The sequence below is a fragment of the Ursus arctos genome, unplaced genomic scaffold (genome assembly GCF_023065955.2).
Source record: "Ursus arctos isolate Adak ecotype North America unplaced genomic scaffold, UrsArc2.0 scaffold_16, whole genome shotgun sequence".
In the NCBI taxonomy this organism is placed as follows: domain Eukaryota; kingdom Metazoa; phylum Chordata; class Mammalia; order Carnivora; family Ursidae; genus Ursus; species Ursus arctos.
The window spans coordinates 1,609,883-1,634,854 of record NW_026622830.1 but is presented as its reverse complement, the minus strand read 5'-3'; the positions used below and the strand labels follow the sequence as shown (position 1 = coordinate 1,634,854).

The window sequence follows — 24,972 nt, the reverse complement described above, 5'->3', positions numbered from 1 at the left end:
TTTTTATTTATTTTTAAAGATTTTATTTATTTGACAGAGATAGCGAGAGAGGGAACACAAACGGGGAGTGGGAGAGGGAGAAGCAGGCCTCCCACCGGGCAGGGAGCCCAATGCAGGGCTCGATCCCAGGACCCTGGGATCATGATCTGAGCCGAAGGCAGACGGAGCCACCCAGGCGCCCCTAAAATTTTATTTATGAGATAGCGTGTGCAGGGGGGAGGGGCAGAGGTAGAAGCAGACTCCCTGCTGAGTAGGGAGCCTGGTGTGGAGCTCGATCCCAGTTCCTTGAGAGGACCTGAGCCACCCAGGCACCCCCAGGCTGGTTGTTTTTTAGGTGGAAATGGAGGCTTCCAAATTAGAAGCCTCTTAGCAGATCCAAGTCCAAGGTTCCGCCCAGCTTCTGGTGATGTGTCTGAGCTCCGCCCTGTTGGCTTATCGGAGGCACTACCGTACAGTGCCAGGAAAGCCAAAGGGAGGGGTCACGGGGCGCGCCGTGCCAGCCAGAGGCCCCCAGCCTCCCCGTGGCCCTGTGGGTGTCCCCCCGGGCACCAGACAGGCCCCAAGGCTGAGTGGCTTCTGTCTTCCAGGCGAGGGCGGCTTGCAGAGCCTGCTGGGGAACATGAGCCACAGCCAGCTCATGCAGCTCATTGGACCCGCCGGCCTCGGAGGACTGGGTAAGCCTGTGTTAGGAGTGCACGGCCTTCAGTTGTGGTCGCTTTGGGATTTGAAGTTTTCCTTCTGTTGGCTCTCAGTGACATCTGTGAATATGTGTTCCCGGTGCCGGCTTCCCTGGGAAGGGCCCACGTGCCCCATGGTTTGAGCTGGGAGTTGGTCCGTGGTGAGGACGCAGCTCTGTACTCAAGGGGAGCACAGCTGGCCTGGGAGCGGGGCTCCTGCCTGCGGCCCCCTCTGCTCTGGTTCCCCGAGGGTGGGCCTGTCCGCTTCCACCTCTTGGGCTGGGCTGGGCTGGGCGTGTTTCTTGGGTGGCGGGGAAATGCTACTCTGCCAGGTTTGGACTGTGTGTTACGTTGGATCTCAGTGCGTTGTTAGTGGAACAGAAGACAGAAATGATCTTACAGAATAAGCTTCTGGAATGCTACGTCTGAGCAGTCACTGCTCCGGCACCCCAGCCCGCTGTGATCCCCACTTCCCCGTTTGTCCCTTGGTTTTAGTGTGGGATGTTTGTCAGGGAGAGGTGGGCTCTTCAGGAGGGTGTGGCATCTGAGCTCATGTCTCCTTGCAGGTGGGTTGGGGGCCCTGACCGGGCCAGGCCTGGCCAGCTTACTGGGGAGTGGAGGGCCTCCAGCAAGCAGCTCTTCATCCAGGTGAGCCTCGTCGTCTGCCCCACCGTGCCTGGGTGCCACAGGGGTCCCCTCCTTCAAGGAGACTGGACATAGGAGATGCGGAAGGACAGAAAAAGACACCTGGGGAGGGTCCTTTTTGGGGTCTCGACCATTCCTGGATTCCTGGCAGTTCAAGGACCTGTGCTGCAAGACTGACACACTGTGGGCGCCTTTAGGGTGCATGGCCGCTCCATTGCTGCCCTCGCTCTTCCCAGCTCCCGGAGCCAGTCGGCAGCCGTCACCCCGTCCTCCACCACCTCTTCTACCCGAGCCACCCCAGCCCCCTCTGCTCCAGCAGCTGCCTCGGTGACCAGCCCGAGCCCCGCACCCAGTTCAGGTAATGGAACCAGCACGGCAGCCAGCCCAACCCAGCCCATCCAGCTGAGCGACCTTCAGAGCATTCTTGCTACTATGAACGTGCCGGCCGGGCCAGGAGGCGGCCAGCAAGGTAACACATGCTGCTTGGCTCCAGGCGGGGGTGAAGGCGCCAGCCGCCCTCTTCCTGCTCGCTCACTGGCTTTCCAGGGCATGGGGCCAAGCATGTCCGTGGCTGAGCCACTGCCCCTCACCTCGCCACACCCAACGACGTCATGGCTTGGGCCTCTGTGGCTGGCCTCGAGCCGCTGATGGCCGTGTACTTATGCCTTAGTTGACCTGGCCAGTGTTCTGACGCCCGAGATCATGGCACCTATCCTTGCCAACGCGGACGTCCAGGAGCGCCTGCTGCCCTACCTGCCCTCTGGGGAGTCACTGCCGCAGACAGCAGAGGAGATCCAGAACACGCTGACCTCGCCCCAGTTCCAGCAGGTAGATGCTGTGGCCTGGGTGCCCCCTGCTGTGTGCTCAGTGGTAGGAAACGGCTCACCTTTCACGTGGCTCCCTGTCACCAAGCATCCTTGCGCCTGCCACTGGCCCAGGCATCCCACTCCCCGGGGGGGGGCCTTTGCCAAGTGCGTGCTCAATGGTGTCTGGCTTTCCTTTGCAGGCCCTGGGCATGTTTAGCGCGGCCTTGGCCTCTGGGCAGCTGGGTCCCCTCATGTGCCAGTTTGGCCTGCCTGCAGAGGCCGTGGAGGCCGCCAACAAGGGCGGTAAGTGCCTGCCCCCCCTCCCCCCCCACGTGGCCAAGGCAGACTTTTATCTTTCTCTTGTGGTTAAGAGGCCTCCCCATTTGTACAGCATAGGGCTGGCTGGCCTGGCTGTGATGCCTCGGTGGTTCTGGGCCTCGGTCTTGAAATTTTGATCTGTCCCCTTCAGTCAGCAGTTCCAGGCCAGCATCTAGAAAGGTTGCCTCGTGTTTTTAAATGCATTTTAGATGTGGAAGCATTTGCCAAAGCTATGCAGAACAGTGCCAGACCTGAGCAGGAGGGTGACGGAAAGGACAAGAAGGACGAAGAGGAAGACATGAGCTTAGATTAATTAACTGCTGTCCCCAAGGGGTCAGGATTCGCGGTTGGCGACCTCAGTGATGGGGCTTGTGGCACGGCACACGTCCTCACCTCCGCTCCAGCTTGCTGAGAAATAAAGGTCTTGTCTTTTACCTGCCACCTCTGGTTTTCCTGTGTGCCCAGAAGGGGAGCCCCCTGGCAGGTGGTTCCCCCGCGAGCGCGTCCAGGGTCTAGATCCGCCTCTGACTGCTCTACTCCTTTCACATTTAAAGTCAACACTCAGTTAAACAGAAGTTATTTTTTAATTTTTAAGAAGCAGGGCAGATTTCTCATGTTATGAAATCGCTGGAGGGAAAATCTCATGAAGCTGAAAAATAAAAAGTATTAAAAACCCCAGTCCAAAACATTAGGTATAACTTAAAACTGTTTCCAGAAAGAAGATGCATTACCCCTAGAATCTAGAGTCCAGATAGACTTGATGTGAGTGGGCTGAGTGCAGGGGCTGGAAGTTCTGAGAGGTGGGAGCCTGCCTGCCTGGGATGGACCTCCTGTGGACGCCAGGCCGGCGCCCCTGAAGGCTCTCCTGCGTGTCTGCTGGAGGGGCAGCTCACTAGGGTGCTGGGCAGCCGCTGGCCCCCACTGCCCCCTGGATGCCCACAGAGCGAGGCCAGGTGACGGGGGACCGGTTCAGCGCCAGGTTCCTCATGCAGCCACGGTAGGCTAGAGGCCCAGCCCGTGTGTTCGTGGGCTCTGGGGGAGCAGGGGAAGATGGGGAGACAGGTCAGAGCAAAGGCCACCGTCCCACTCTCCCCCTCCCCCACGCCTCCATCTCCCTGACTGCCCCATCACAGGAGAGTGGATGAAAGTGGGGTGACCCCCACCCCCAGGCTGAGGCCGTGCTCACCAGGCAGGCCCCCGAGGTGCAGAGGCAGGTGGCCGTCCTCCATGAAGGCCACCAGCGTGGGGCCCAAGGTCCGGTTGCTGCGTGTGTCCACCTCTAACTGGAGCGTGTTCCCGCTTCTGGTCACTGTGGGTGCGGGGTCCTTGTAACTGGGGGGGTGGGGGCCCACCACTGTCCCTCCTGGGTGCTCTACTCAGAAAAGCAGGGGTGGGGGGGGCTGGCTCACCTGCCAGTCGGTGCCACTGCCCGTCACACAAGGCTGCAGGGCATGTCACCCACGTGGAGAACTCCCCTGCACCATCGTCTGCGCGCAGCAGAACCTGGAGCGGGGGGCAGAGGTCAGGAGGGCCTTGTGAACCCCAATCCCACCTGTGGCCACAGCCCCCTTGCCCACAGCTCACCTGCTTGGCCAGCACCTGCAGCTGCAGGTAGGGTGGCTTCTGGACCCGGCCCAGGTGGAAGATGAGGCTGGTGGCCGTCTGAGGCCGCACCTCCAGCTCTAGGGCCACGTGAGGCAGCGTGGCCCCCACAGTATCTGTGAGGAGGGGGCTGTGAGGAGGGGCAGGGCTGCCGAGACCCCCCCCCTTAGAGCCCCACTCCCGCCCCACTGGGCCAGGGGCTCACCCACACCCTACAGACCTAGGGTGACAACACCCCCGCTGTCTGCAAAGAACAGGCCCTTCTCCAGGGCGCCTGAGAAGCATGGCGTGACCCCCATCACCCGTGTGGGGGCCCCTAGGTGCCGCCCGTCCAGCCTCAGTCTCCTCACACAGCCACTGAAGCGGGAACTGCCAGTGGCCACCTGTGGGACACAGATAGGCTGGTGTGGGAGCAGGTCCCAGAGGCCGTGGAGGGCCATTCGGCTGGGTAGGGAGGTGGAAGCAAGAGCAGAGGGCAGGGTGCAGAGTGAGGTGGTTCGGGGTGAGGGGGTAGATGGAGGGGGTTCTCACTGGGAGCCTTGGGCTGAAGCCACTGGCCGGGAAGCCCCCCACAAAGAGAGAGTGGGGCCGGGGGCTCCCTGCCCTCTGGTGTTGCTGGCTGGGCCCCTCCCGGTCCTGTGCCCAGACCCCATCTATCACCAGCTGGATCCGAGTCTTTTCCCATCGCACAGATACCTGGGGGCAGGAGGGGGCACGTCAGAATGGGAGTTCCCAGGACCCAGCCCGTGTCCCCTCCTCAGCTCCTCACCGTGTGCCACCGGCCTGCCCGTGCACGCTGGCGGCTCTGGACACGGAGCTGGGGCCCTGGGCCCTCTGTCTGAGCGACAAAGTGTCCGTGCCTCAGGAGGAGAACCAGGGAAGGGCTGCTGGCCCGGAGGGGGGCAGCAAGCAGCAGGAGTCCTCGCCGGGTGCGAGGGCGGACCAGCATCGAGAGGTGGGACCTGAAAGTCAAGCAAGGTCGTCAGCCTGGGTGGCCCCTCTGCACCCTCCCCACCTGGCCCAGCCTTACCAGTTCCCAGGGGGTGCCGGGACGTGGGCAAACTCCAGGTAACTGGACAGGGGGCCCCCAAACTGGTAGGCGTCTCGGATGGTCCTGAGAGGCCAGGGTGGTGTGCAGGCAGGGTCCGGGGGGGGCTGGCGGCTGCGTCGGCCAGCCTGGGGGGATCAGATGGGAAGCAGGACTGTGTGGGGACCGCCTTCTGACCAACCTCCCCGCCCCCCACCCCTGCCAGCGCACCAGCCTCCGGGTGCCCCACCTTCTGTGCTGCGGGGGCCCCAAGTCCTCGAGGAGCCTGTGCCGGGGTCTGGGGGGGTGGGGTGGGGGCACAGCCTGAGCTCACGTTGACTTTCTCCCAGTCTTGCAGCAGGTTGAACACGCGCTGCGGCCCCACAGGTCTGAGGAGGGTGACACGGTCAGCACTGGTGGGGTGGGGAGTGGGCACCGCCACCCCCGCTGCCCGCAGCTCACCGCAGCACGAAGACGTTGCTGATGCAGCCACGGAAGTTGGAGTCGCTGGTGTTGGACAAGCCTCCCAAGTAGAGCTGCTGGGGCTCCTGAGTGCTGGGCTGGGGCCTGGGGAGTGTCCCCTGGTGGGGCTTCATCTGCTGAAGCTGATCGTCCACATAGAGCCAGACCCTGCAGGGGAGAGCAGCGTGTCCCCCGCCCTGCCCCATCCGTCCGCAGCACTGCCGCCTCCCTGTCCCTGGACAGCGCCGCCAGAGGCCCGGTGGGCCAGGCTCACCCCGTGTCGTTACTGTAGAAAGCCACGTAATGGGGGGCACCATCGGCAAAGCTCCCTCGAGTCTTCACCTCTGTCCTCAGCAGCCGGAGTGCCACACGGCCCTGTTCCAGGGACACCTGGTACGGCCCGCTCTGGGGACAGTGGCCAAGTCAGTGGACCAGGCTGGGACGCGTACTCCCACCCTCCAGCCCCCGGGGCCCCCCCCCACTGCTGCTGCTGGGAGCGGGGGCGCACGCACCAGGAATGCTTTGTGGTAGAGCAGACCGACGTCCCGGGTGCTGCGGAAGCCGAAGCCGGAGTAGATGTGGCCCGTGGCGGGAGGGACATCAGGGAGCTTCAGGGTCAGGTAGCCATCGCCGTGGAAAGTCATGGCCCGTCCCACCTACAGGAGGGGGACCATGAGGGCCCATGGCCCAGGCCTGGCGGGGGTGCTGCCAGCCAGGGCGGGGGTGGGCTCACCAGCAGGTCGGCAGTGCAGCCCGAGCTGATGCCCGTCGTGTTCAGCCTCTTGAGGTCCACGTACTTGCCCTGAGCCTTGATGCCCTTGATGCAGCCGCGGACTGAGCCTCCGGAGGGGAAGAGCTGCCGCAGGCTGCAGGGGACAAGCATGAGGACGGCCACCGCCTTCAAGCCCTGGGCCTGCCCCCTGCACGCCCCCCGGCTTACCTTGGGGGTAGCTGGTCGGGGGGCACCCCCCCCAGGTAGTAGGCGTCGGCCAGCTCCAGCGTGCTGCTGTGGTCCACACTGAACACGTTGTTCCTGTCCAAGCGCACCAGCACGCGGCTGACACGGCCACGACTTCCCCCCAGCAGAAACACCTGGATCTGCAAGGTTCCCGCGGGCCAGGGCTTTAGGGTAAGCCGTGTGTCCTGCGGGTCCTCCCTTTGCCCGCCCCTGAGCCCAGCCTTACTGCCTTGCTGGCCGTGGTCATGGCTAGCAGTTTCTCCATCTCTTTGTGTGGGGGCTCAGCCTTCATCAGGCCTGCGCCAAAGTCATAGAACAGGAGAAGGCTGCCTTTCTGTACAGCCAGGCACAGGAACTGGTCCTGGGGGGAGGCGGGCAGGGTCAGCATGGGGTGGGGAGGGGAGGCGGCGGGGCTGTGTGCTGGGGCCGGGCAGCCTGCGTGCCTGGTACTGCATGAAGAAGATGATCCCGTCGGAAGACACGAGCCGCAGCTCCTGCTCGAAGCGTTTGGTCGTGCCCATCTGACTCTCCACGCTGATGCGTGCGAAGCCGGAGCCGTCCAAGTGGGAGCCGTCTGTGAGCCATGGGTCCCCAGTTGACTTGGAGCTACAGGTCAGAGGTCATGGGTCAGCCAAGAGCCAGCCGAGGCAGGATGAGGGCAGGCCCCGGCTGCACGTACCGAGCACAAGGCCTGTCCACGGCCGTGTCCAGCTGGAAGGTCTCCTCGAAGTTGTAGAGACTGAGCACCTCCTCGTTGAGCGTATCCATCTCAATGCAGCCCAGGTAGCCGGGGAAGCGGAGGGGCTCGGGGGGCTGTGGGCACAGGGCGCAGTCAGGGCTCCTCGCCCCCCAGGACAGACCCGAGTGAAGGCCTCAGCGTGCAGCCGGACAGGGAGCAGGACTTGCTGAGACGGGAGTGCAGGGCTGCCCGCCCGGCCAGGCTCACCGTGAAGCTGCTGGGATAGCCTCCCACGTAGAAGACGAAGTCGTCAGGCCGCAAGTTGAGCAGCCCCTCGGCCCCAGGGGCCACCGTGTCACCCTTGGTCTCATGGAGCATCTGCTTCTCCACCGTGATGGACATATGGCCAAACTGGAGGGTCCTGAGGGCAGAGGGGGTGTGAGGAGTGGACCCCGCCAGGCAGTGGGGGGGAGCACAGGGGGCCGGGCCACCCACCTGTCAATGCTGACTGCTGCAAACTGCTCCCCGATGTCTTCGTCGACGCTGAGGGCCGCGGGGCCCGCCTCCCCCAGGCGGTACACCCAGTGTACCTTCTGGTTCCGCAGAGCCACGCCCATGTAGTCCCCGACAGCCTGCGGCAACAGGAGACTCAGCCGGACAGGGACCCAGCCAGCCCGCCCACTCCCGGCGGGGGCCCGCCGCGCCGGCCTGCTACCTGACGGCTGCCCATGTACAGCACGAAGCGGTCCTCGGGGACCCGGCCGGGCTCCGGCTGTGGGCTCTGGAGGTAGAACTTGAGAGCGGTGTAGGCGGCGAGGTCGGAGAGGTCCCGGGGGGCACGCAGCTGCACCCCTGAGCGCCCGTTGAACTTCATGGACACCTTGACCTGTGTGGGGGACACGTGGCTCCTCAGGGTCCCCGGCCTGGTCTCCAGACGGCTCGTCCCCAGCGCTTGCACTCACCTTGCTGGCCGCTCCACGGGCCTGGGCGATGAGCTCCCGCACACGGCTGATGCTGGCGGACAAGGCCAGGCTGGCGTTGTGCGAGCTGCGGTTCTCCAGGAGGCTCAGCTTGGCTAGCAGCTGCGGCAGCGTCTTCTCCAGGGTGGACACTGCAGGGAGCAGAGAGCGTGACGCTGGCAGCCTGGCCTCACCCAGGCCCCGGCCATCGCCCCTCCAGCCAGGGGCCCAGTGCCCCGGGGCCCACCTGACCGGCCCGCGTCGAGTATGGCATGGCCCAGGTCCTGGCTCCGCAGGCCTCCGTACTGGCCCTGCCACCGCTCCAGGTGTTTCTGCATGTCCTGAATCCGCGACTGCACGCGGGCGGCCGTGTCCTGGGCCTCAGCAGCCACGGCTTTGGCACGAGCAATCTTCTTGCTTGTCTCATCTGTGGCAGGCAGCGTACAGAAAAGTTCAGAGGGGCACAGTCAAGGAGCACCCCGGATCTGCCCTGACAGGGGCTGGCAATCGGGGCGCCCACCCCCCACGCATCTCCAGAGAACCACAGGCAGGCCAAACAGCATGTGCGTGTCCCGTCCTCCACTGGACAGCTTCTCCCGCACCAGCCTCTTAGACCACAGCCTGGTCACCCTGACACCCGTGTCAGCTCAGCCCTGTCTCCCCATGGCCACAGTCATCTGTCCCAGCGCCCTCTCCGAGGCCCCCACGTCCGAGCACACGGGGACGTTCTACTCTCAAGTCGGCGGCTGTGCAGATCACCCTGGGTCGGCCGCATCACCCCTCGCCCAGAGGCCTTCTCTGGGTCCTCGGCTCCAGCCACCCTGGCCTCCGTGCCCCCACCTCCACGCCATGCAGTCCAACCACTATACCCTCCCTCAGATGTCCTTCCTGGGAGCCCTATAAGGCCCAATGCCCCCAACCTGTGGGGATGAAATGTCCCTGCTGCACACTCCCTGTGCCCCCCCCACCCCAAACCTACTTTTATTTCTCTCCAAAACACTTCCTGTTCCCTTCCCACTTTCACTTGCTCCTTGGAGCTATTTCGTGTGGTTTCCTGACTGGCGACAGGTTCCCGGGGCTGGGGCTGTCCACCGCTCTGGACTGTACAGGTATTAGAGCCCACTGGAGAACCCTGGCTGGCACCATGCCATGCCTGGCACCATGCCTGTGGGGGGAGCGTCCACTTGGGACAAGCAGAGGCCAAGGGCAAGGACGAGAGCCGACCTACCAGTGTCCATAGCCAGCATGGCCTGTACCTCCCGGATTCGGGCCGCCTGCTGCTCCTTCCTGGCCTGGGCATCTCGGAGCTGGGTCCCGGTGCCCTGAAGGGTAACCCGCACTGCGGGGGAAGGCAGCCTCAGCCCCAAGAGCCCCCACTCCCAGCATACGTACAGCCCACCTCGGCCCGCCTCACCAGGAGGGGCCAAGGCCAACACACACACACACAGACATCCAGACATGAGGGCCCTCGGCTTGGGGAAGTACCGCAGCCCCACACACATGTGATTATACCCGTCCCACAGATCACACGAGGGAAGCTCGGGAGGGCCAGGCCACCGCCCGGGGGCCGCCAGCACCCCAAGGGTCTAGCAGCGGAGCGGGTGCCCTTGGCAGCCAGCACGCGCTTCTCATCCACCAGGCTCCCCGTCAGGACAGCAGGAGAAACCCCTTCCTGGCCCCCCCACAGCCCCAGGGCCCGGCCACAAGGCCAGGGTGGGTGGTGGGGCTCCGCAGCGTTCCCTGGGCAACACGCCGAGCCGGGGGTAAGCAGGACTCCCGCACGGGGCAGCCATCGCCCTCCCTCCCACCGTCACTACGACCGCCCCCCTTCCAGTGTGACCGGAGACAGGGCTGCCCAGCACTGACCGTGGCCCAGCCTCTGCTGCTCCCTGAGGACGACCTCCAGCAGGGCACTGGTGTTGGTCACCAGCTCCCAGGCCCGGGGCGCCAGGCCCCGCCGCACCACCATCTACAAACATGGGGGGAGGCGGTTCATACCTGCCTGCTGGAAACCAAGGTCGGGTCATGGGGGACGGGGGGGGGGCGCGGGGGGGGCAGGGGCTCACCGCCCACGTGTCATGTGCCTGCTGTCGCGCCTGGCCAGCAGCCCCCTCGGCGGCCTGCACGGCTTGGAGGATGCTGCTGTAGGCGTTAGCGGCCTCGATGGCCCGCTGGATGAAGTGGTCCTGGTTGACTCCACGGATGATGCTGTGTGCGGACAGGAGAGGAACATGGGGTGTGGAGGTCAGGGGCCCGGGGCCCAGGCATCCTCCGGCTCTCCTGCCATCACAGCTGCCGGGCCAACCGGCCTGCCTACTCCAGCCCCCAGTCCTCTGCCCCTGCCCTGCTGCCCGCCAGGCATGCCTTTTTTTTTTTTTTTTTTTTAATTTTATTTATTTATGTGACACAGAGACAGCCAGCGAGAGAGGGAACATAAGCAGGGGAGTGGGAGAGGAAGAAGCAGGCTCCCAGCGGAGGAGCCCGATGTGGGACTCGATCCCGGAACGCCGGGATCACGCCCCGAGCCGAAGGCAGACGCTTAACGACTACGCCACCCAGGCGTGCCTTTCTTATGCCTCGCAGCCAACATGGGCCAGGACTTTGGCCGGGACCTTGTGGGGACAATGGGCTCTTCCTCCAGGAGCCCTCCCAGACTGGCTGTGCCCCAGGAAGGACCTGGCTGTGTCCTCGGGACGCTCTGCGGGCCTCGCACCTGGACAGGTTGACGGCCAGCTGCTCCAGCTGCCACGCGTGGGCCTCAGCGGCCTCCACCAGCTCCACCTTGCTGCTTGCCGGCGAGAAGGCCTGCATCTTCTCCAGCAGGGGCGTCCGGGCCCCATCCAGGTTGGCAGCAAGGCGCTCATACTCCTGGGAGGGGGTGGGTGCGGGGGCTTAAGTGGGACCCCCGACCCCATCCCTTACTCACCCTCCCCTGCTGCGCGCAGACCCCCATCGGAACCTGCCTCGGTGCCCCTGGGAGGGGCGGCACTCACCTCCCTGGCCTGGTCCATACCAGACAAGAGCCCAGAGAGCTGGGCCAGGGTGTCACTGGCGGCCTGCAGAGTGGCCCTCAGAGTGGCATTGTCCCTGGACAGCTCCTGCTTCCGGTGCTGGAGGCCACGGGGAAGAAAGGGGGGTAACAAGAACAGAGGTGTGACAGGGTGGGAACAAGGGGCCACAGGGCAGGAGGGTGAGCGGGAGAAGGGAGCAGGAGAGGAGGGTCCCTTACCAGGGCGTCCTCCAGGCGCTCCTGGTTTCGGCTGTTGAGTTCCTCAGCCTCCCGAGTCGTGCCCACTGCCCGGTTCAGGGCCCCCCGAAGGTCCATGAGGCCAGCCTCGTGCTGGGCCAGCCGATCCCGGGCGCGTGTGGCCAGTCCCTGGTTCCCCTCCCAGCGGCTGGTCAGCTGCTCCTGCACACGGGCCAGCACTGGCCCAGACCCCAAGGGGGGCTGTTGTCTGGGCAGTAACCGGCTCCCTGCCCAGTGCCCGCCCAGCCCCCATCTGCCCCATCTCAACCTGATCTCAGCCACTCACATCTCCGGGCCACACCCAGCTCGGCCTCAGCCGCTGCTCTCGGGGCACCCAGGTCCCGGGCCCGCATCTCCCCCAGCAGCCGCTCCACCTCGGCCAGCGTCCGGCGCACGTGCTCGCCCGACGGGGCGGAAGCGTTGGCCGGGAACAGGTGGTCCGTCTGGGACTCGAGCTCTATCGCGGGGAGGGTGGGGGCTGTTGGGGCTGGCCTGCTGCCCAAGCAGACCTCGGCCCGCTGGCTCCCACGCCCCAGACCCCACCCGAGCATGTCAGAGCCCAGACTACCCCCCGGGAATCCCCCGGATGACCCGTAAAACCCAGCTCCAGGCCATAGTTCTGCTCGGCTGCCTCACCTCCTCGCCCCCCCCCCACCTTCCTCAGCCCCCACCCCAACGCCCCGCTGCCCATCTGCTCCGCCTGTCCCCTTTGGCCTCCTGGCGTCGCCAGCCCCGGCTCTGGGTCTGCACTCAGCTGCAATTTCATTCCTCCCTGACCCCTGGGCTGGGCCAGGTCCCCCCAGTCTCTCCTTTTGCCAACTGCTCTGTTTGTAATTAAGGCATCCACCACCAGTTTTCCTGTGGAGCAGGGCACCCCCAAGGGGGAGCACGGTATCCCCAAAAAGGGCCCCAGCATGCCGCACGGTGCCCACCTGCCCCCTCTGTCTGGCCACACCGCATCCTCTCCTGCCTCCCACACTGCCCCGCCGTTGACTCAACCACGTCTAAACAGCCAAACCCGGCCGGTTCTTCACACCCCGCTCTGACCCCGAGCGCCATTCTGCTTGCCCAGCACCCCCTGCCCGGCTGGGTTAGCCCCTACCACTCAGGATGCGGTCCACAGCCCTGATGGCCACCAGCAGCCTCTGTGCCCGGCCCAGTGAGGCCTCAGTGCTGGCCAGCAGCCGGCGGGCCTCGGAGAGGGATCTTGTGGCCTGTGGACGTGGCATCCTGTCAGGACACAGCCTGAACCAAGGATCGGGGTGACACTAGACAGTCTGGGGCCCTGGGAGAGGGGTCTCTGGGGGGCGCAGTCTACTGAAGGGGAAGGGTCCCGGGGGAAGAGGCTTCCTAGGGGAGGGTCATCCCAGGGAGCCTTGGGGGAGGGGCCTCTCAGGCAGGGGTCCCCAGGGTCCTGCCTGGCCGTCCAGCCTCTGTGTGTCCTGTCCGAGGCTTGAGCTCTGCTCTTCCAAGGTCTCCAGCTGCTGCGTGGTCTCGTGGCGGAGGCCCAGGGGGCTCCGGAGCTGCCTCTGGGGAGGAGAGAAGATGAGAGCCCACACCTGAGGGGACAGTCTTGAGGGGGCCAGGCTGAGAGGTACCTGCAGGTCAGCGATGGCGGCGTCCAGCCTGTGCAGCCGGGCCCAGGCTGCAGAGCTGGCGTTGATGCTGTGCAGCTGCTCCCGGATGGCGGGCAGGAGGGCGCCGGCTCGTTCCAGGTCGTCCAGGAGCAGGACCACACAGTGGTCACACACTGTGGGCGGCACACGTGGGTCAGTGTGGGGCAGGGGGCTGACTGACGGGGTCAGTGTGGTGGGGACGGGTCAGCCAAGGGTCATGGAGTTGGCACAGGAACACTAAGCTAAGTTGAAGGTGACGAGGTTATGAGGGTCAGACGTAAGCATGGGGGTTGCAGATCAACCGAAAGGTCAGCACGGGGACCAAGAAGTCAGGAGGGAAGGGGGCAGGTGCCAGGAAGTCAGTACGAGGTCAGGGTGGGTCCAGGGGCGACAGGGATCAGTTGGCGAGTTCTGGACTTGGGGATCAGAAGGCGGAAGTGAGGTCAGCACAGAGCCCAGGGGTCCCGTGGAAAAATGAGAAGGAGTTGGGGGTCACAGGATGTCTCTGGAAGTGGAGATTAACAGAGAGGTCACGTGCCCCCAGAGGAGCAGAGAGGAGCGGGGCTAGAGCACAGGGACGCACCTTCGCAGCGGGCGCCCCAGCCCCCGGGCCCGCCTGGCACCGGCACCTGGTGCTGCTGACTGCAGGTGTCACAGCGCTCCCCGCTGAGCCCAGGAGGGCAGGTGCAGCGGCCCGTGTGCACATCACAGTGGCCCCCCTGGCACTGGCAGCCTAGGTGGGGAAGAGTGTGGTGAGTGGCTGGCAGAGGGTCCTGGGGCACCGGCCACCCCACACCACCCCACCTGTCCATACTCACGCCTGCAGCCCTGCTCAGGCAGCCCCCAGTGGCCGGGGGCGCACTCACGGCACTGGGCTCCTCCAGCCCCTGGCCTGCAGTGGCACTGCCCACTCTGGGGGTGGCACTCGGAGCCCTCCGCAGCCGGTCCACAGGCGCACGGGCGGCAGCCCCCGCAGTCCTGGAAGCCGAAGTATCCTTCCTGCGGTACGGAGTGCTGTCAGGCTCTGCCCTGGCCGGCCCGCAGGCCCCGCCCCGGCCCGCAGGCCCCACCCTACCCGGAAGCCCTACCCGACAGCGGTCACAGCGTGGCCCCGTCACTCCCGCCTTGCACACGCAGTGCCCACTGTGGGGGTCGCAGGTCTCTGTCCCGCACGTGGAGCAGTCACACCCTGCACAAGGGGTTCTGTGGAAGTGGCCCTGACCGCCCCCTTCCTGAGCTGCAGCCCAACACGGCCCTCCTCCAGCCTCAGTCCCTCCGTCTCGCGGCTGGACTGCCCCCGCCCGCCTCCCCACGCCCGCCCGCCTCCCCACGCCCGCCCGCCTCCCCACGCCCGCCCCTCCGCACGAGCTCCCGCCCACCGGGCCCGCCTACGGGTGCAGTTGCCGGGCACCAGTGCGTTGCCGTAGAAGCCCGGGGCGCAGCTCTCGCAGCGGGGCCCGGCGGTGTGACGCAGGCAGCCGCGGCACGTGCCGGTCAGGGGGTCGCAATCGCTGAAGAGCAGGTTGGGGTCACCATTGCCGCTGCAGTCGCACGGCTGGCAGGAGCTGCCCAGCACCAGCGGGTTCCCAAAGAAGCCGGGCGCGCACCTGGGGCGGGGCGTGCACGACGGCGGGGTCAGTGGCCTGGGTCCCTCCGCCCGGAGGCCCACCTTCCCGCACGTCCCCCTGCAAGCTCGCCCACCCCCCACCTACCAGTCCGCCCGCCCCCCCTCCGGCCCATTCGCCTGCCTGCTCACCGCTCGCAGGAGGCGCCCGCGTAGCCGGGTTTGCAGAGACACTGCGTGTGCCCTCCTCGAAGGACACAGCCCACGGCAAAGCTGCGAACACGAGGGGATTCTCTCACAGCTGCAGGCCAGCCCACCCCAGCTGCTCTGGCCTCCAGAGGGCAGTGCTGGCCCAACTAGGTAGGGGACGGTGACCTTCCCTACCGGGGCTGTAAGGGCATCCGACCCTGGGAGGGCTGGCCCAGCTTACTTGTTGGAAGGCACTGCGAGGGGGCACGGGCAGCTGACACAGGGGGCCATGGGGTCCTCGGACCCACTGCGCACGAAGCCCGCCCGGCAGTGCTCACAGTGGTCACCTTCCGTGTTGTGCTGGCAGCCCTGGGGCAGAAGGGACGGGTCAGCACTGACAGTGGAGGCTCTGCTTCCCACCAGCTCTCACCGTAACCGTGCCAGGGACCTGATGCCCAAGGCCAGCCAGTGCCCCACCCAGGACACCTCCCTTCCCCCGGACCCCAGTGTATCTGTACTACTGACCCAAAGGCCCCTGGTCTTCCCTATCTTCCCTAGTCTGCGTCTGGGGTATCTGCCCTGCCTTTGCCGGACTCCACTCACCACGCAGACGCCCGAGCCAGGGAGGCAGCGGTCTGAGTGGCCATGGCACTGACAGGGGACACAGCGACCCAAGAAGAGACCTTTGATGTCCCGGTAGTAGCCAGAGGCACATTCCTGGGGCAGAGGCATCCGTGGTCAGGAAAGGAAGCAGGGCCAGCCCGAGGGGCAGGTGAAGGACCATGCTCTCAGACCCTCAGGGGTCCTGGCCCTGACAGGCTAGAGACACGAAGTCAGAGCCCCCAGAGCCATATGGATGCCCTGGCTCAGGTGAGCAGCGCCCCCTTTGTGGACTGGGGTCGCCTCTCTGTGCCCCAGACACCTCTTCTGAGCAGGTGGGCGTTCAGTCACAAAACCCCCCAGATGAACAAGCGATTGCACGAATGCGAGACACGGAGGGAAGGCAGGGAGTGGGGAGGCGACCGATGCCTGGGTAGACCGGGCAGTGAAGGGACACAGAGCCCCTGTGTGCACGGACGGCCAGGCAGGGACACAGGTGACAGTGGAGTGGCAGACAGATAAGCCACCGGGTGGCCTGGCCCGTGGCGGGAAGGCAGGGCTGCTGGGAGGATGGCGCCCAGGGGGTGGGGAATGAACCGGGGAGACGGAGCAGGGGGTGCCCGCCCCCACGACCTCACCTGGCACGAATCTCCACGGTAGTTGGCCGGGCACATACACAGCTCCACGTTGCTGGCCGGAGGCCCCCCGCCCACCTCGCTGGCCACCTCCAGCGCCACGCCGCGCAGGGAGACAGCCGAGGAGGTCTGGGAGAAGAGGGCACGGATGTGCAGCTGCTCCAGGCCCGCCAGCACCATCATGAGCTCCTCGCGGGACACGGCGTTGTGCGTCTCCGTGTGCCGGAAGTTCCCCTGCGGGCCGCAACGGTGCTCAGGGGGACAAGGGGAGTGACACGGGGGCTAGAACGGCCCACCACCCGTGGGGAAACCAGCACCTGGGCCCCTCCCGCACACCGGCACAAAAACCAACTCCAGACGCGTTAAGAATTCAAACACACGAAGAAGATACTTTAAGCTCATAGGCCAGTACGTTCTAATCTCAAAGAGAAAAATACTTCCTCAAATGAGACAAAAGCACTAACTGCACGTGAAAAATTGATAAATTTCAGTACACTAAATATCTGAATTTCTATTCACCAAAAGACACCTCAGAGAAAGTCCGAGACTTCGAGCTGGAAGAGCCGCGGCTCCCGAGGCGGACATGGGGACGCGGCAGAAACTACAGGCAGCTTCTTTAGAAAGGCAAGGAAAGACCACGAGCGGAAAGAACAGTGGGAGACGACGGACGGCCCACGGAGGGGACTGCAGGGCTGAGAGCACCCGAGCACGTGTCGGGGGTCAGGGCTCCGCGGGCAGCCAGGGAAGCAGCGTGTGGGAGAGGACGAGCGCCCGCCCGCTCCTGCTCCTAGGCCCCGTTCTCCGTCCTAGAGGGCAGGCACGGCCGCCTGAGGCCCCTCTGGCCTCCCCGGGCTGTGGCGGGGTCCAGGAGGGACCCGAGTGCCCAGGCCGGCATCACTCACCTCCACCAGCCGCAGCCGTCCGCGGTGAACGTGGCCGGGCGCCGGGTACACGGGCTCCAGGAACGTGATGCTCATCTGATTGCCCTGGGGAGGTGCACGGGCGGGTGAGGGCCGCCCGCCTGGCTGCCTGCCGCCCTGCCTGGCTGTGCCCACCTTCCCGCCCCGCCCCGTGCACGCCATCGGCCACCTGTAGCACCACGTCCGGCCTGCTTTCCGTGGGGATGAACACGTCTCCGCGCTGGGTCTCCGAGTGAAGTTCATAGCGGAGGGTCCCACCATAGGACGACACCTAGAGGCGGGGCAGAGGGTCGTGACCTGGCCAGACCCTGACCATGGGCCCAGAGTCGACAGCAGTGGCCTTGGGCATCCTGGGGCCGGGGGCCGGGCTAGGCCTGGGCACCCTCACAGCGTCCCCATCCCTCCCTGGACATGGGCAGCCTCGCTGCTGTCTCACCCCCACCTTCACAGTGCCTTCCCCAGGGCCCGGCTCGCCCGCTCACCCTGTCCCCCAGGTAGGAGGGTGGGGCCTGCCAGTACAGCTCAGGGAAGGCCTCGAACCCACGCCGCAGGTCAGCGTAGAGCAGCTCTGCCTCTGCTCGCAGCTCGTGAGGAACCACCTGCCGGTCACCGCTCAGCAGCGTCCAGCCCTCCATGTCCACGTGCTGTGGGCACACGGGAGGGGCATCGAGCTGAACACCCAGGGGGCGCCTGCTGGGGGAACGGGTCCCCTCCCTGACGTGAAGCCACGCCCGGTCTGGGTCCCTCTGCCTGCACACCTCACGGCGGGCGTGGGCCGAGCCCCTGCAGCGCTCAGTGGCCCCGAAGCAGAAGCAGCGGGTGCAGCCTTTGGGGTTGGCGGCATCGAGGGAGAAGGTCCCGAGGCGGCACTGGTCACACCGTGGGCCCTGCACGTTCTCCTGGGGGCGGGAGGGCAGGACGGGTCGGTCGGCCGTGCGCTGCACAGCCCGACCCGCTCTGCCTCGTCACCCCTCACCCACGGGCCGCCTCTCCCGACATTGTCAGGGAAGCCCCAGGGCCCCGCTGGCCCCTCACCTTGCAGTGGCACTGGCCTGTGAGGGGGTCACACAGGCTGGGCACGGAGCCCGCTTCATGGCAGTCGCAGGGACGGCAGCTGGGGAAGCCGTGGAAGCCAGGGGCACAGGCGTCACAGCGGCGCCCGGTCACATTGGGTCTGCACCTGACAGAGGGAGTTCAGCGGCTGGCAGCCTCCCCTCCACCCGACCTCTCATGTTGCACGGAGACCGCAGGTGGCCCACGAGGTGGCGGACCCCAAGGCGTGCCCCTCCCCCACCCCCTACTGGAGAGTGCCCTCAGCGGCAATGCCGCCCGACCCAGGACCACCCCAGGGCCACGGGGACAGCCCCGCTGCCCAGCTCACTTGCACTGGCCACTGTCCACATCACAGGTGGGGTCGGCGAGCTCCTGGACCCCGGGCCCTGAGCAGTCACACTCCTCACAGCCCACCAGGGGGTGGCAGCCGAAGGTCTGCGGCTGGCAGACGACGCAGTCAGGCGGGACGGTGCGTGGCGGGCAGACACATCGGCCTGTGAGCTCGTCACACAGACGGCCTCGGCACTCGCAGGCTGCGGGGAGCGTGCATGAGGGCGACGAACGGCTCTGCCCCATCAGAGGCCCTGGCTGCAGCCGGGGGACACCCCCACCCCCACCCTGGCACGGTGTCACCCAGCTCCAGGCCCCAAGCCTCAGGCAGCTCCTTTGTGGGGCGTCAGTCGCCCAGAATTGCCGTCTGGTCCCTGGAACCTGTGTGACGCCCTGCATGGCCCAGGCCCCCCGCTGCCCGAGGTCCTGGACACAGGGGCCAGCAGGGTGGGTCTGCCAAGCGCTGGAACTTCCTCCTGGCCATGGCAGCCACGCTTGCTTCTATTAGGAAGCCCCCTGGGGAGCAGGCACCACCCCCAGCTGGCGGTCCCGTGGGCTCAGGTACTCACGCCTGCAGCTGGGGAAGCCCCAGTAGCCAGTGGCACAGCGGGAGCAGTCACGGCCAATGACGTGGGCCCGGCAGAGACACTGGCCCCCAAAGGGCTCACACGTAGGGCCCGTGGCACCCATTTCGTGGCAGCCGCAAGGCCGAGCCCCGTTGTTATAGAAGAGAGAGAGAGAAGAGGCAGCATCACGACAGAACGGGGACGAGCTGGTGGGGCTGTGGTGAGAAGCAGGTGGTGAGGTCAGCTCCTGGCCCTGAGCCCCCCCACCCTTGCTCCGGGGACCCCGCCCTGGCCCGGAGCCCCGCCCGCCCTGCTCCAAACCCCCACCCTTGCCCTGAGCCCCCTGCCCTGTCCCAGCCCAGCCCCGGCCCCTCGCCCTGCCCCCAGCCCACCTGACGTGGTAGCCCTGGCTGGCACACTGGCTGATGAAGTCATAAGATTTGTCCAGAGGCTCCTCTCGGAGGTAGCTGGAGCTGTAGGCCTCCTCGGGGACCACCAGCACATACTCCTAGGGGATCAGGGCCTGGTCAACTTCCCGGGGTCAGGGAGTGTACCAGAGCCTGCCAGCAGGAGCACATGGCCAGGGGGTCTCTGTGACTGGCCAGGGTCCAGCCAGACAGCCAAGACCATAGTGGCAGCAACACACCCCGGGCCTGGGCCCCAGCAAGGCTGACAGGTGCTGGGGCCCCACTGGGCTGTTCAGAGGGAGGTCAGCTTCTGTGGCCTAATGGAAGCTTGGGGGCTATGAGGAGTGCCCAGCCTCCTGGTGCCCCCTCCCATCTTTGCCTGCCAGACATGCCTTTGCCCTCCCTCTGTCCAGGCCTCCTCCTCCTCCAGGAAGGCCACCCTGACCAACAGGGCCCTAGGGGAACTGGTGGACCACATCTTAGCTCTTAGATACTCGCCCTGCACCACAGCCTCACAGGTTGGCCTGAAGGCCCCCCAAAGCTGCTGCTCCCTGGCACCTGGCACGGGGCTGCCCCAAGGCAAATGGGGGACGCACCCGGGCCGAGTGGCCGATGGCGTGACAGGTAGGAGGATGGCTGGTCCCTTAACAGGTTCAGGACGTCCACACCCAGAGAGGCTAGCCCCACATCAGGCCCCTAGAGTTCTGCACACAGACAAGACAGCCTTGGACTCACCAACCAGAGCCACCGGCCCTCAGGCACGCGCATGGTCACGGTGAGCTCACTGTCGGTCACATCCAGGACGGCCTGCCCCTCACACACAACCAGGGTGCGGCAGCCATAGGCGTGTGGGCAGAAGCTGGCGTTGGCATGGCCTGGAGGGGGAAGGAAAGGCAGGTCAGTGTGTCCCCCCCACACCCCACCGACCAGCCCTGGCCCCATGGCCTCATCCTGGGACCCTCCTGGAGTCACCAGGGAGGAAGAGACACCACGAGACAATGCCCTGCCTGCCAAGGAGCGTGCGTCTGTGACACACAACGTGGACCCGTGACCCGCCTGAGGACGCCCGCGGGTCCCACTCACATGACACGGGTCAGGTGCAGATTCCTGAGCTTGGCCAGCGGAAACAAAACACACACTAAGTAGAAACACAAGGACCGTTCCCGTGTGTCCCACGGCGAACCCTTGGGTACCCGTGTATGTGACAGGGTGAACCTTGACTCATAAAACGGAGTCAGAGCGGAATCTGGGAAGGGGGCCGGGAGGCTGGGGCTGCTGTCTGCGCAGGGCCCTGGGCACCCCGTCTGAGAACTGACAGCAGGACGGATCTGTCCGCGTCCTGTGACGACCGCCACACAGTGCAGCTGTGTGAGGAGACCCCTGACAGACTGCTCATCCGGGGTCTGGCCCCACTGCCCACCACGGCCACTCACCCTGCCAGACGCGGCCCCCGCTGATGAGGACCTCCACAGCGAAGGTGGGGTGCTCTGGCTGGTAGCCGTGCAGCAGGAAGGCATAGCGGCCCAGGGCGGGCACGTGGGTGGTGAAGACCACAGTGCCCTATGGGGAGGGAGGGGCTCCGGTGAGCAGGTGCAGGGGTGGGGACCTGGGCAAGGGTGGAGGGCCTGGAGTCCCGTCCCTGCCCACGCCTGGCCCTCCTGGCCCGGGCCCTCACCTGGGGGTGGCGCAGCAGCGTGGGCTCCGCGTCGGGGTCCATGGCAGTGGGGGGCCGAGGCTGGGGCCCCGACGGGGGTGCGCCGGGCGTGAGATCCTGTGAGTGGGCCAGTGGGAGGCTAGGGGGCAGTGGCAGCACCTGGCAGTCCCTGAGGATGATGGGCTGGGGCGGCTTCGGGAAGCGAGAGAGCAGGCAGGTGGCACTGGGGACGAGCGTGGAGGTGAATCCCTGTCACCTGGCCAGCGTGCCCCTCTGGCTGCCCCAGCCCCTCCTGCCCCCGCCACCCCACCCCACACCTGCTGGGGCTGAAGGCACCGTGACTGCTGACACAGTGGACCCGGGGCTCCACGAACTCCAAGCTGAATGTCTCCACGGGCACCAGTGTGACACTGTGCTGCAGAGAGAGGACCAGGCGTGGACGGGGAAACGCAGGCGGGGGGCCCCTCCCACACCCCACATCCAACCTGCGTCCCCCTCTTTGCACCGAGTCCCTGCCTCCTCTGGCTGCCCGTCGCAGCTCTCCTCGCCGCCACCCACCCTGTCGCTCCCTGCAGGGACTCGACGGCACGCTGGCCCCCAGCCTCCCCCTCAGCTACAGGGAGCTGGCACGGACGGGCCCTGAGCGGCGTGGGCTCCCGAGCGGGCTCCTCTGCCCTGTGTCATCCGGCACGAGGTAGGTGCGCGTGTGGCCGGGACAGAACACAAGGCATCAAAGCCGTCTGGAAACGCCCCTCGGGAAGACCCAGAAGGCCGCGTGGCCACAGCGACAGCAAAAACCCGTCTCGACCTGGCATCAGCACCCACTGGCCTGTGCGTTCCAGTGACGAGCTCCGGGACAGGCTGACGTAGCGGCTGTTAGAGCCGGGGGGAGTCTGGGGACGGGGCGTGTGGCTTCCTGTGCTGGGTGCCGGGGGTGGGGGGCACACCAGGCATGCCTGTGACGTGGTTCTGTGGACACTTTACAACACCCCAGTTCCCCGCCACAGGGCTGGGGGGGACACACCGCACGCGCCCTGACATCAGTAAGTCGGGTGGAAGCCATGGGGTCCGTGCTCTAGCACCGCGAGTAACGCGCCAACTGCCGCGAGCCTGTGCGGCGGGCGGCGGGCGGCCGCGGCGCTCTCCTTCCGTTTGCAAATCTCTCGTCAACACTGATGCGTTTGTTAAAGGCCCGAGGGAGGGAACATAACGCGGTGAGTGTGATGCTCTGACGAGACAGACGTCACCTGCTCGGTCCCGTAGTGAGGGGACACCTCCTGTGGGTTCTGGGCGTCGCAGACAGGTCTGCAGAGGCCCGTCGCACCATGACTCAGTCCTCAGAGCGAAGAGGGTCTAGCAGCAACCTAACCATGACGCCAACGACCCCGCCGAACAACCCCTTCCTCACACCGGGGTGTTCTCGTAAATTACATCAGAAAGTGGCCTCTTGTTAACATGGTTTCCTTCTCCTCCAACTCCAATCCATCACACACACCCCGCCCCGCATGGAGAGGGGAATGCTTTCTAAATAAGTCTATATTTTGTACCCATGGGAAATAATACCCAAACCCTGCAGGTGAGGAAGATTCCAGAAGAAACGTGAGCGGGTGCACACTAATGGTGCTACTGCTGACGGCCACCCGGGCTCACCACGCTTCAACTGATGCCACTTAAAATCTGAAGGGCCTGACAGCACGGGAGTGCCGGGGGCCTGCGCCGTGGAGGGGTCAGGGCCTTACCAGGAAGAAGCGTGCCTGCTCGGCCGTGAGCCGGACGCTGGCCTCCGTGTCCAGGTGGAAGGTGGCCAGGTGGTGCTGGGCGTCCAGGGCAGTGCCCCGGCATAGGGTGCTGCGGGATGGGGCAGGGGCGGTCAGCAGGCGGGGCAGCCCTGGGGCCCAAGCCCTCCCACACAGCTCCCCGGGACTTGAGTCCTCTCCCCTCCCTGCGCACCTATAAGGGCAGGGGTGAAGCATGACAGCCCCCTGCTGGGGGGCCTGCTGGGGGGTGTGCACGGCCACGCCCACCTCCTGGCGGGCGTCCTCATTGGCGTACTCCACCACCAGGGCGTAGCGGCCTGGCTGCGGCACTGTGACCTGAAGCTGAACGTCCACCTGGGGGGGGGGGCACGTGATCAGAGTCCCCACCCCAGGCCCCCATGTCCTCCCCGGACACTGCTGGACACTGCCCATACCACCCTCTGCTTCCACAGCCTCCCCCCAGTCCCAGAGTCTGCGCCCCTGTGGTCCTTGCTGCCTGGGGCACCCCTCCAGGGCACCCCCATGGCCACCTGGCCTTCCACCCTCTCCTCATTCCGAGCCTCCCCTGCCTCCCCAAGGCCTGCTGGCCTCAGCACTGCTGAGGGCCTGCTGCCCAGAGGCCTAGCCTGGGTCTTCGGAGTAACGAAGGCCCTGCAGCCTTCTCACGATACACAGAGGGCAGGGGCCACCGACACCCCATCTACAAGTGAGGTCCCAAATTCAAACCTGTGGCCTGTCCCGGCAGCATGGGCCCCAGCCCCTCCCCATCCTCCAGGCCAAGGGCACACCTTCCCCAGTCCTGGTCCTCCCTGCCCCTCCACGAGGTCCCAGGGACACGCACATCACTGCCCAGGCAGGCGGCCAGGGGCGGGTGTGAGGGGCTGAGCTGCTCCATGGGGCAAGGCCGGGGCAGGCTGTTGTCATGGCGACATAGGGCCTCGGGTCCAGCCGCTGAGGGGAAGCCATCCAGGGGCAGGTGGGTGTAGAGCAGGCAGCTGGGGTGGGGGCGGAGGACACGGCTGCGGTCAGCAGAGGCGAGCAGCCGGGCACCGGGAGGCTCGGGCCCCCCACCCCCGCCAGGCCGGCTCTCACGTCTGCCCGGAGCGCTGGCCGGTGGGCCGGAACGTGCAGGCCTCGGTCACCCGCAGCTGCAGGAGCGCTGCCTCGTAGTAGACCCCGGGCAGCAGGGCCGCGTAGTCCTGGCGGGCGGGGCACAGGTCGGTACGCCGGCCCTCTCCCGGGGCCCAGTTCCAGCCCGCTCAGCCCCCGGCTCACCAGGAGCACCCCTTCGGCCTCCACGAGCAGGGCCCAGGTGCCAGGGTTCAGCACAAAGGGCTCCCCGAAGCCCCTCTGGGGCACGGTGACAAAGGCAGGCTCTATGCTGGGCGGGAAGGTGACGAGCTGGCTCTGCTCTGTGCCTGGGGACATGGACCATGAGACTCCTAGACTCCGCCCACGGGCCACCCCGGGCGGCAGCTCCCCCAGGGCCAGGGCGCGGGTGCAGGCCCCAGGTGGGGCTGGGGCGAGGGGAGGGGGCGGGGGGGCTGGGTCAGGACGGGCAGTGGGGGAGCGGGGCGGCCCCCGGGCACTCACAGTTGGTGCAAGTGGCAAACCTGCCCTCCTCTTCCACAGAGACCCGCCCGCTCACACTGGTGGGCCCACGGTTGACGTAGCGGAAGACGAGCCGGAAGAGGTCGGGGGAGGTCACGTTCAGCTTTGCCACGATCCTGGGCTGGGGGGGCAGGGGCACGGAGAATCGGCGTGGCCCCTTCCCGCCACGGGGAGACCTCGAGGCGGACATGGGGGAGGGCAGCCCCTCACCCACCTGGATGGGCGTCATCTGCGCGTAGCCCCTCCAGCTAAAGCTCTCGAACTCGAGGGGGTTGAAGCCAAAGCGCACCGTGTGGCCGTCTGGCGTGGCTGCCTCCTCCAGCTCCAGGCGCAGGCCGTGCAGGTCGGGGACGTAGTGGTCTCGCGCTGGCCTGGCCACGGCAGGGGTGGTCAGAGGCAGCCCGCAGGGTCTCTAGCAGGTCAGCTGCCTTGCCAGCCCCCTGCCCCCAGCCCCGCGGGTGGGGGCACCCACTCGCTGCAGGTGAGGCCCTGGGTGTTGGGGCGGCACCGGCAGGCGCCCGTCCTCGGGTCACAGCCCTGTCCCAGCGCACCGCCGACGTCACACCGGCAGCCTGCAGGGGGAGGGAGCAAGGTCAATGCTGCTGGCCCCCACCGGGCTCCGGACCCTGCTCCGGCCACCCAGGCCCCTGGGGCTCTGTCCACTGTCTGTGGAGAGCAACAGGGGCTAAA

General features: G+C 66.2%; 2 protein-coding genes across 7 annotated transcripts in view; one reads left to right on the top strand and one right to left on the bottom strand.

The window, feature by feature from the left end:
• LOC113258791 (ADRM1 26S proteasome ubiquitin receptor) overlaps positions 1-2,885 on the top strand; it is a 54,439-nt gene extending 51,554 nt beyond the window's left edge. For 3 of the 6 annotated variants that reach the window (XM_057312429.1, XM_057312428.1, XM_057312427.1), the window contains 5 exons: positions 588-674; positions 1,244-1,325; positions 1,559-1,791; positions 1,993-2,150; positions 2,329-2,885. In XM_057312429.1, coding sequence (XP_057168412.1) covers positions 588-674; positions 1,244-1,325; positions 1,559-1,791; positions 1,993-2,150; positions 2,329-2,583 — 815 coding nt within the window. In that variant the 3' untranslated portion in view covers positions 2,584-2,885. The remainder of the gene's footprint in view (positions 1-587; positions 675-1,243; positions 1,326-1,558; positions 1,792-1,992; positions 2,151-2,328) is intronic. The other 3 variants (XM_026503860.4, XM_026503865.4, XM_026503862.4) reach the window with 2 other exon arrangements.
• Positions 2,886-3,011: 126 nt separating this feature from the next.
• The window catches only part of LAMA5 (laminin subunit alpha 5), a 50,090-nt gene continuing 28,129 nt past the window's right edge, over positions 3,012-24,972 (bottom strand). Inside the window, exons 21-80 of the mRNA XM_026503859.4 lie at positions 24,755-24,854; positions 24,497-24,653; positions 24,265-24,403; positions 23,947-24,089; positions 23,764-23,870; positions 23,513-23,666; positions 22,865-23,025; positions 22,654-22,762; positions 21,232-21,329; positions 20,936-21,137; positions 20,694-20,820; positions 19,996-20,135; positions 19,246-19,361; positions 18,857-19,068; positions 18,286-18,490; positions 17,940-18,084; positions 17,663-17,803; positions 17,387-17,548; positions 17,074-17,175; positions 16,887-16,970; positions 15,988-16,218; positions 15,353-15,466; positions 14,991-15,118; positions 14,753-14,833; positions 14,389-14,603; positions 14,085-14,185; positions 13,815-13,995; positions 13,580-13,729; positions 12,979-13,130; positions 12,799-12,909; positions 12,483-12,594; positions 11,667-11,837; positions 11,363-11,559; positions 11,127-11,243; positions 10,847-11,001; positions 10,200-10,341; positions 10,000-10,102; positions 9,362-9,472; positions 8,381-8,560; positions 8,137-8,285; positions 7,890-8,060; positions 7,670-7,806; positions 7,442-7,595; positions 7,175-7,308; positions 6,939-7,101; positions 6,722-6,856; positions 6,478-6,635; positions 6,271-6,403; positions 6,050-6,193; positions 5,812-5,942; positions 5,538-5,705; positions 5,326-5,464; positions 5,079-5,224; positions 4,818-5,010; positions 4,580-4,744; positions 4,269-4,431; positions 4,031-4,164; positions 3,856-3,949; positions 3,633-3,755; positions 3,012-3,478 (exon numbers count right to left, since the gene is read on the bottom strand). Of these exons, the coding sequence (XP_026359644.3) occupies positions 3,339-3,478; positions 3,633-3,755; positions 3,856-3,949; positions 4,031-4,164; positions 4,269-4,431; positions 4,580-4,744; positions 4,818-5,010; positions 5,079-5,224; positions 5,326-5,464; positions 5,538-5,705; positions 5,812-5,942; positions 6,050-6,193; positions 6,271-6,403; positions 6,478-6,635; positions 6,722-6,856; positions 6,939-7,101; positions 7,175-7,308; positions 7,442-7,595; positions 7,670-7,806; positions 7,890-8,060; positions 8,137-8,285; positions 8,381-8,560; positions 9,362-9,472; positions 10,000-10,102; positions 10,200-10,341; positions 10,847-11,001; positions 11,127-11,243; positions 11,363-11,559; positions 11,667-11,837; positions 12,483-12,594; positions 12,799-12,909; positions 12,979-13,130; positions 13,580-13,729; positions 13,815-13,995; positions 14,085-14,185; positions 14,389-14,603; positions 14,753-14,833; positions 14,991-15,118; positions 15,353-15,466; positions 15,988-16,218; positions 16,887-16,970; positions 17,074-17,175; positions 17,387-17,548; positions 17,663-17,803; positions 17,940-18,084; positions 18,286-18,490; positions 18,857-19,068; positions 19,246-19,361; positions 19,996-20,135; positions 20,694-20,820; positions 20,936-21,137; positions 21,232-21,329; positions 22,654-22,762; positions 22,865-23,025; positions 23,513-23,666; positions 23,764-23,870; positions 23,947-24,089; positions 24,265-24,403; positions 24,497-24,653; positions 24,755-24,854 (8,630 nt within the window). The 3' untranslated portion in view covers positions 3,012-3,338. The remainder of the gene's footprint in view (positions 3,479-3,632; positions 3,756-3,855; positions 3,950-4,030; positions 4,165-4,268; positions 4,432-4,579; positions 4,745-4,817; positions 5,011-5,078; positions 5,225-5,325; positions 5,465-5,537; positions 5,706-5,811; positions 5,943-6,049; positions 6,194-6,270; positions 6,404-6,477; positions 6,636-6,721; positions 6,857-6,938; positions 7,102-7,174; positions 7,309-7,441; positions 7,596-7,669; positions 7,807-7,889; positions 8,061-8,136; positions 8,286-8,380; positions 8,561-9,361; positions 9,473-9,999; positions 10,103-10,199; positions 10,342-10,846; positions 11,002-11,126; positions 11,244-11,362; positions 11,560-11,666; positions 11,838-12,482; positions 12,595-12,798; positions 12,910-12,978; positions 13,131-13,579; positions 13,730-13,814; positions 13,996-14,084; positions 14,186-14,388; positions 14,604-14,752; positions 14,834-14,990; positions 15,119-15,352; positions 15,467-15,987; positions 16,219-16,886; positions 16,971-17,073; positions 17,176-17,386; positions 17,549-17,662; positions 17,804-17,939; positions 18,085-18,285; positions 18,491-18,856; positions 19,069-19,245; positions 19,362-19,995; positions 20,136-20,693; positions 20,821-20,935; positions 21,138-21,231; positions 21,330-22,653; positions 22,763-22,864; positions 23,026-23,512; positions 23,667-23,763; positions 23,871-23,946; positions 24,090-24,264; positions 24,404-24,496; positions 24,654-24,754; positions 24,855-24,972) is intronic.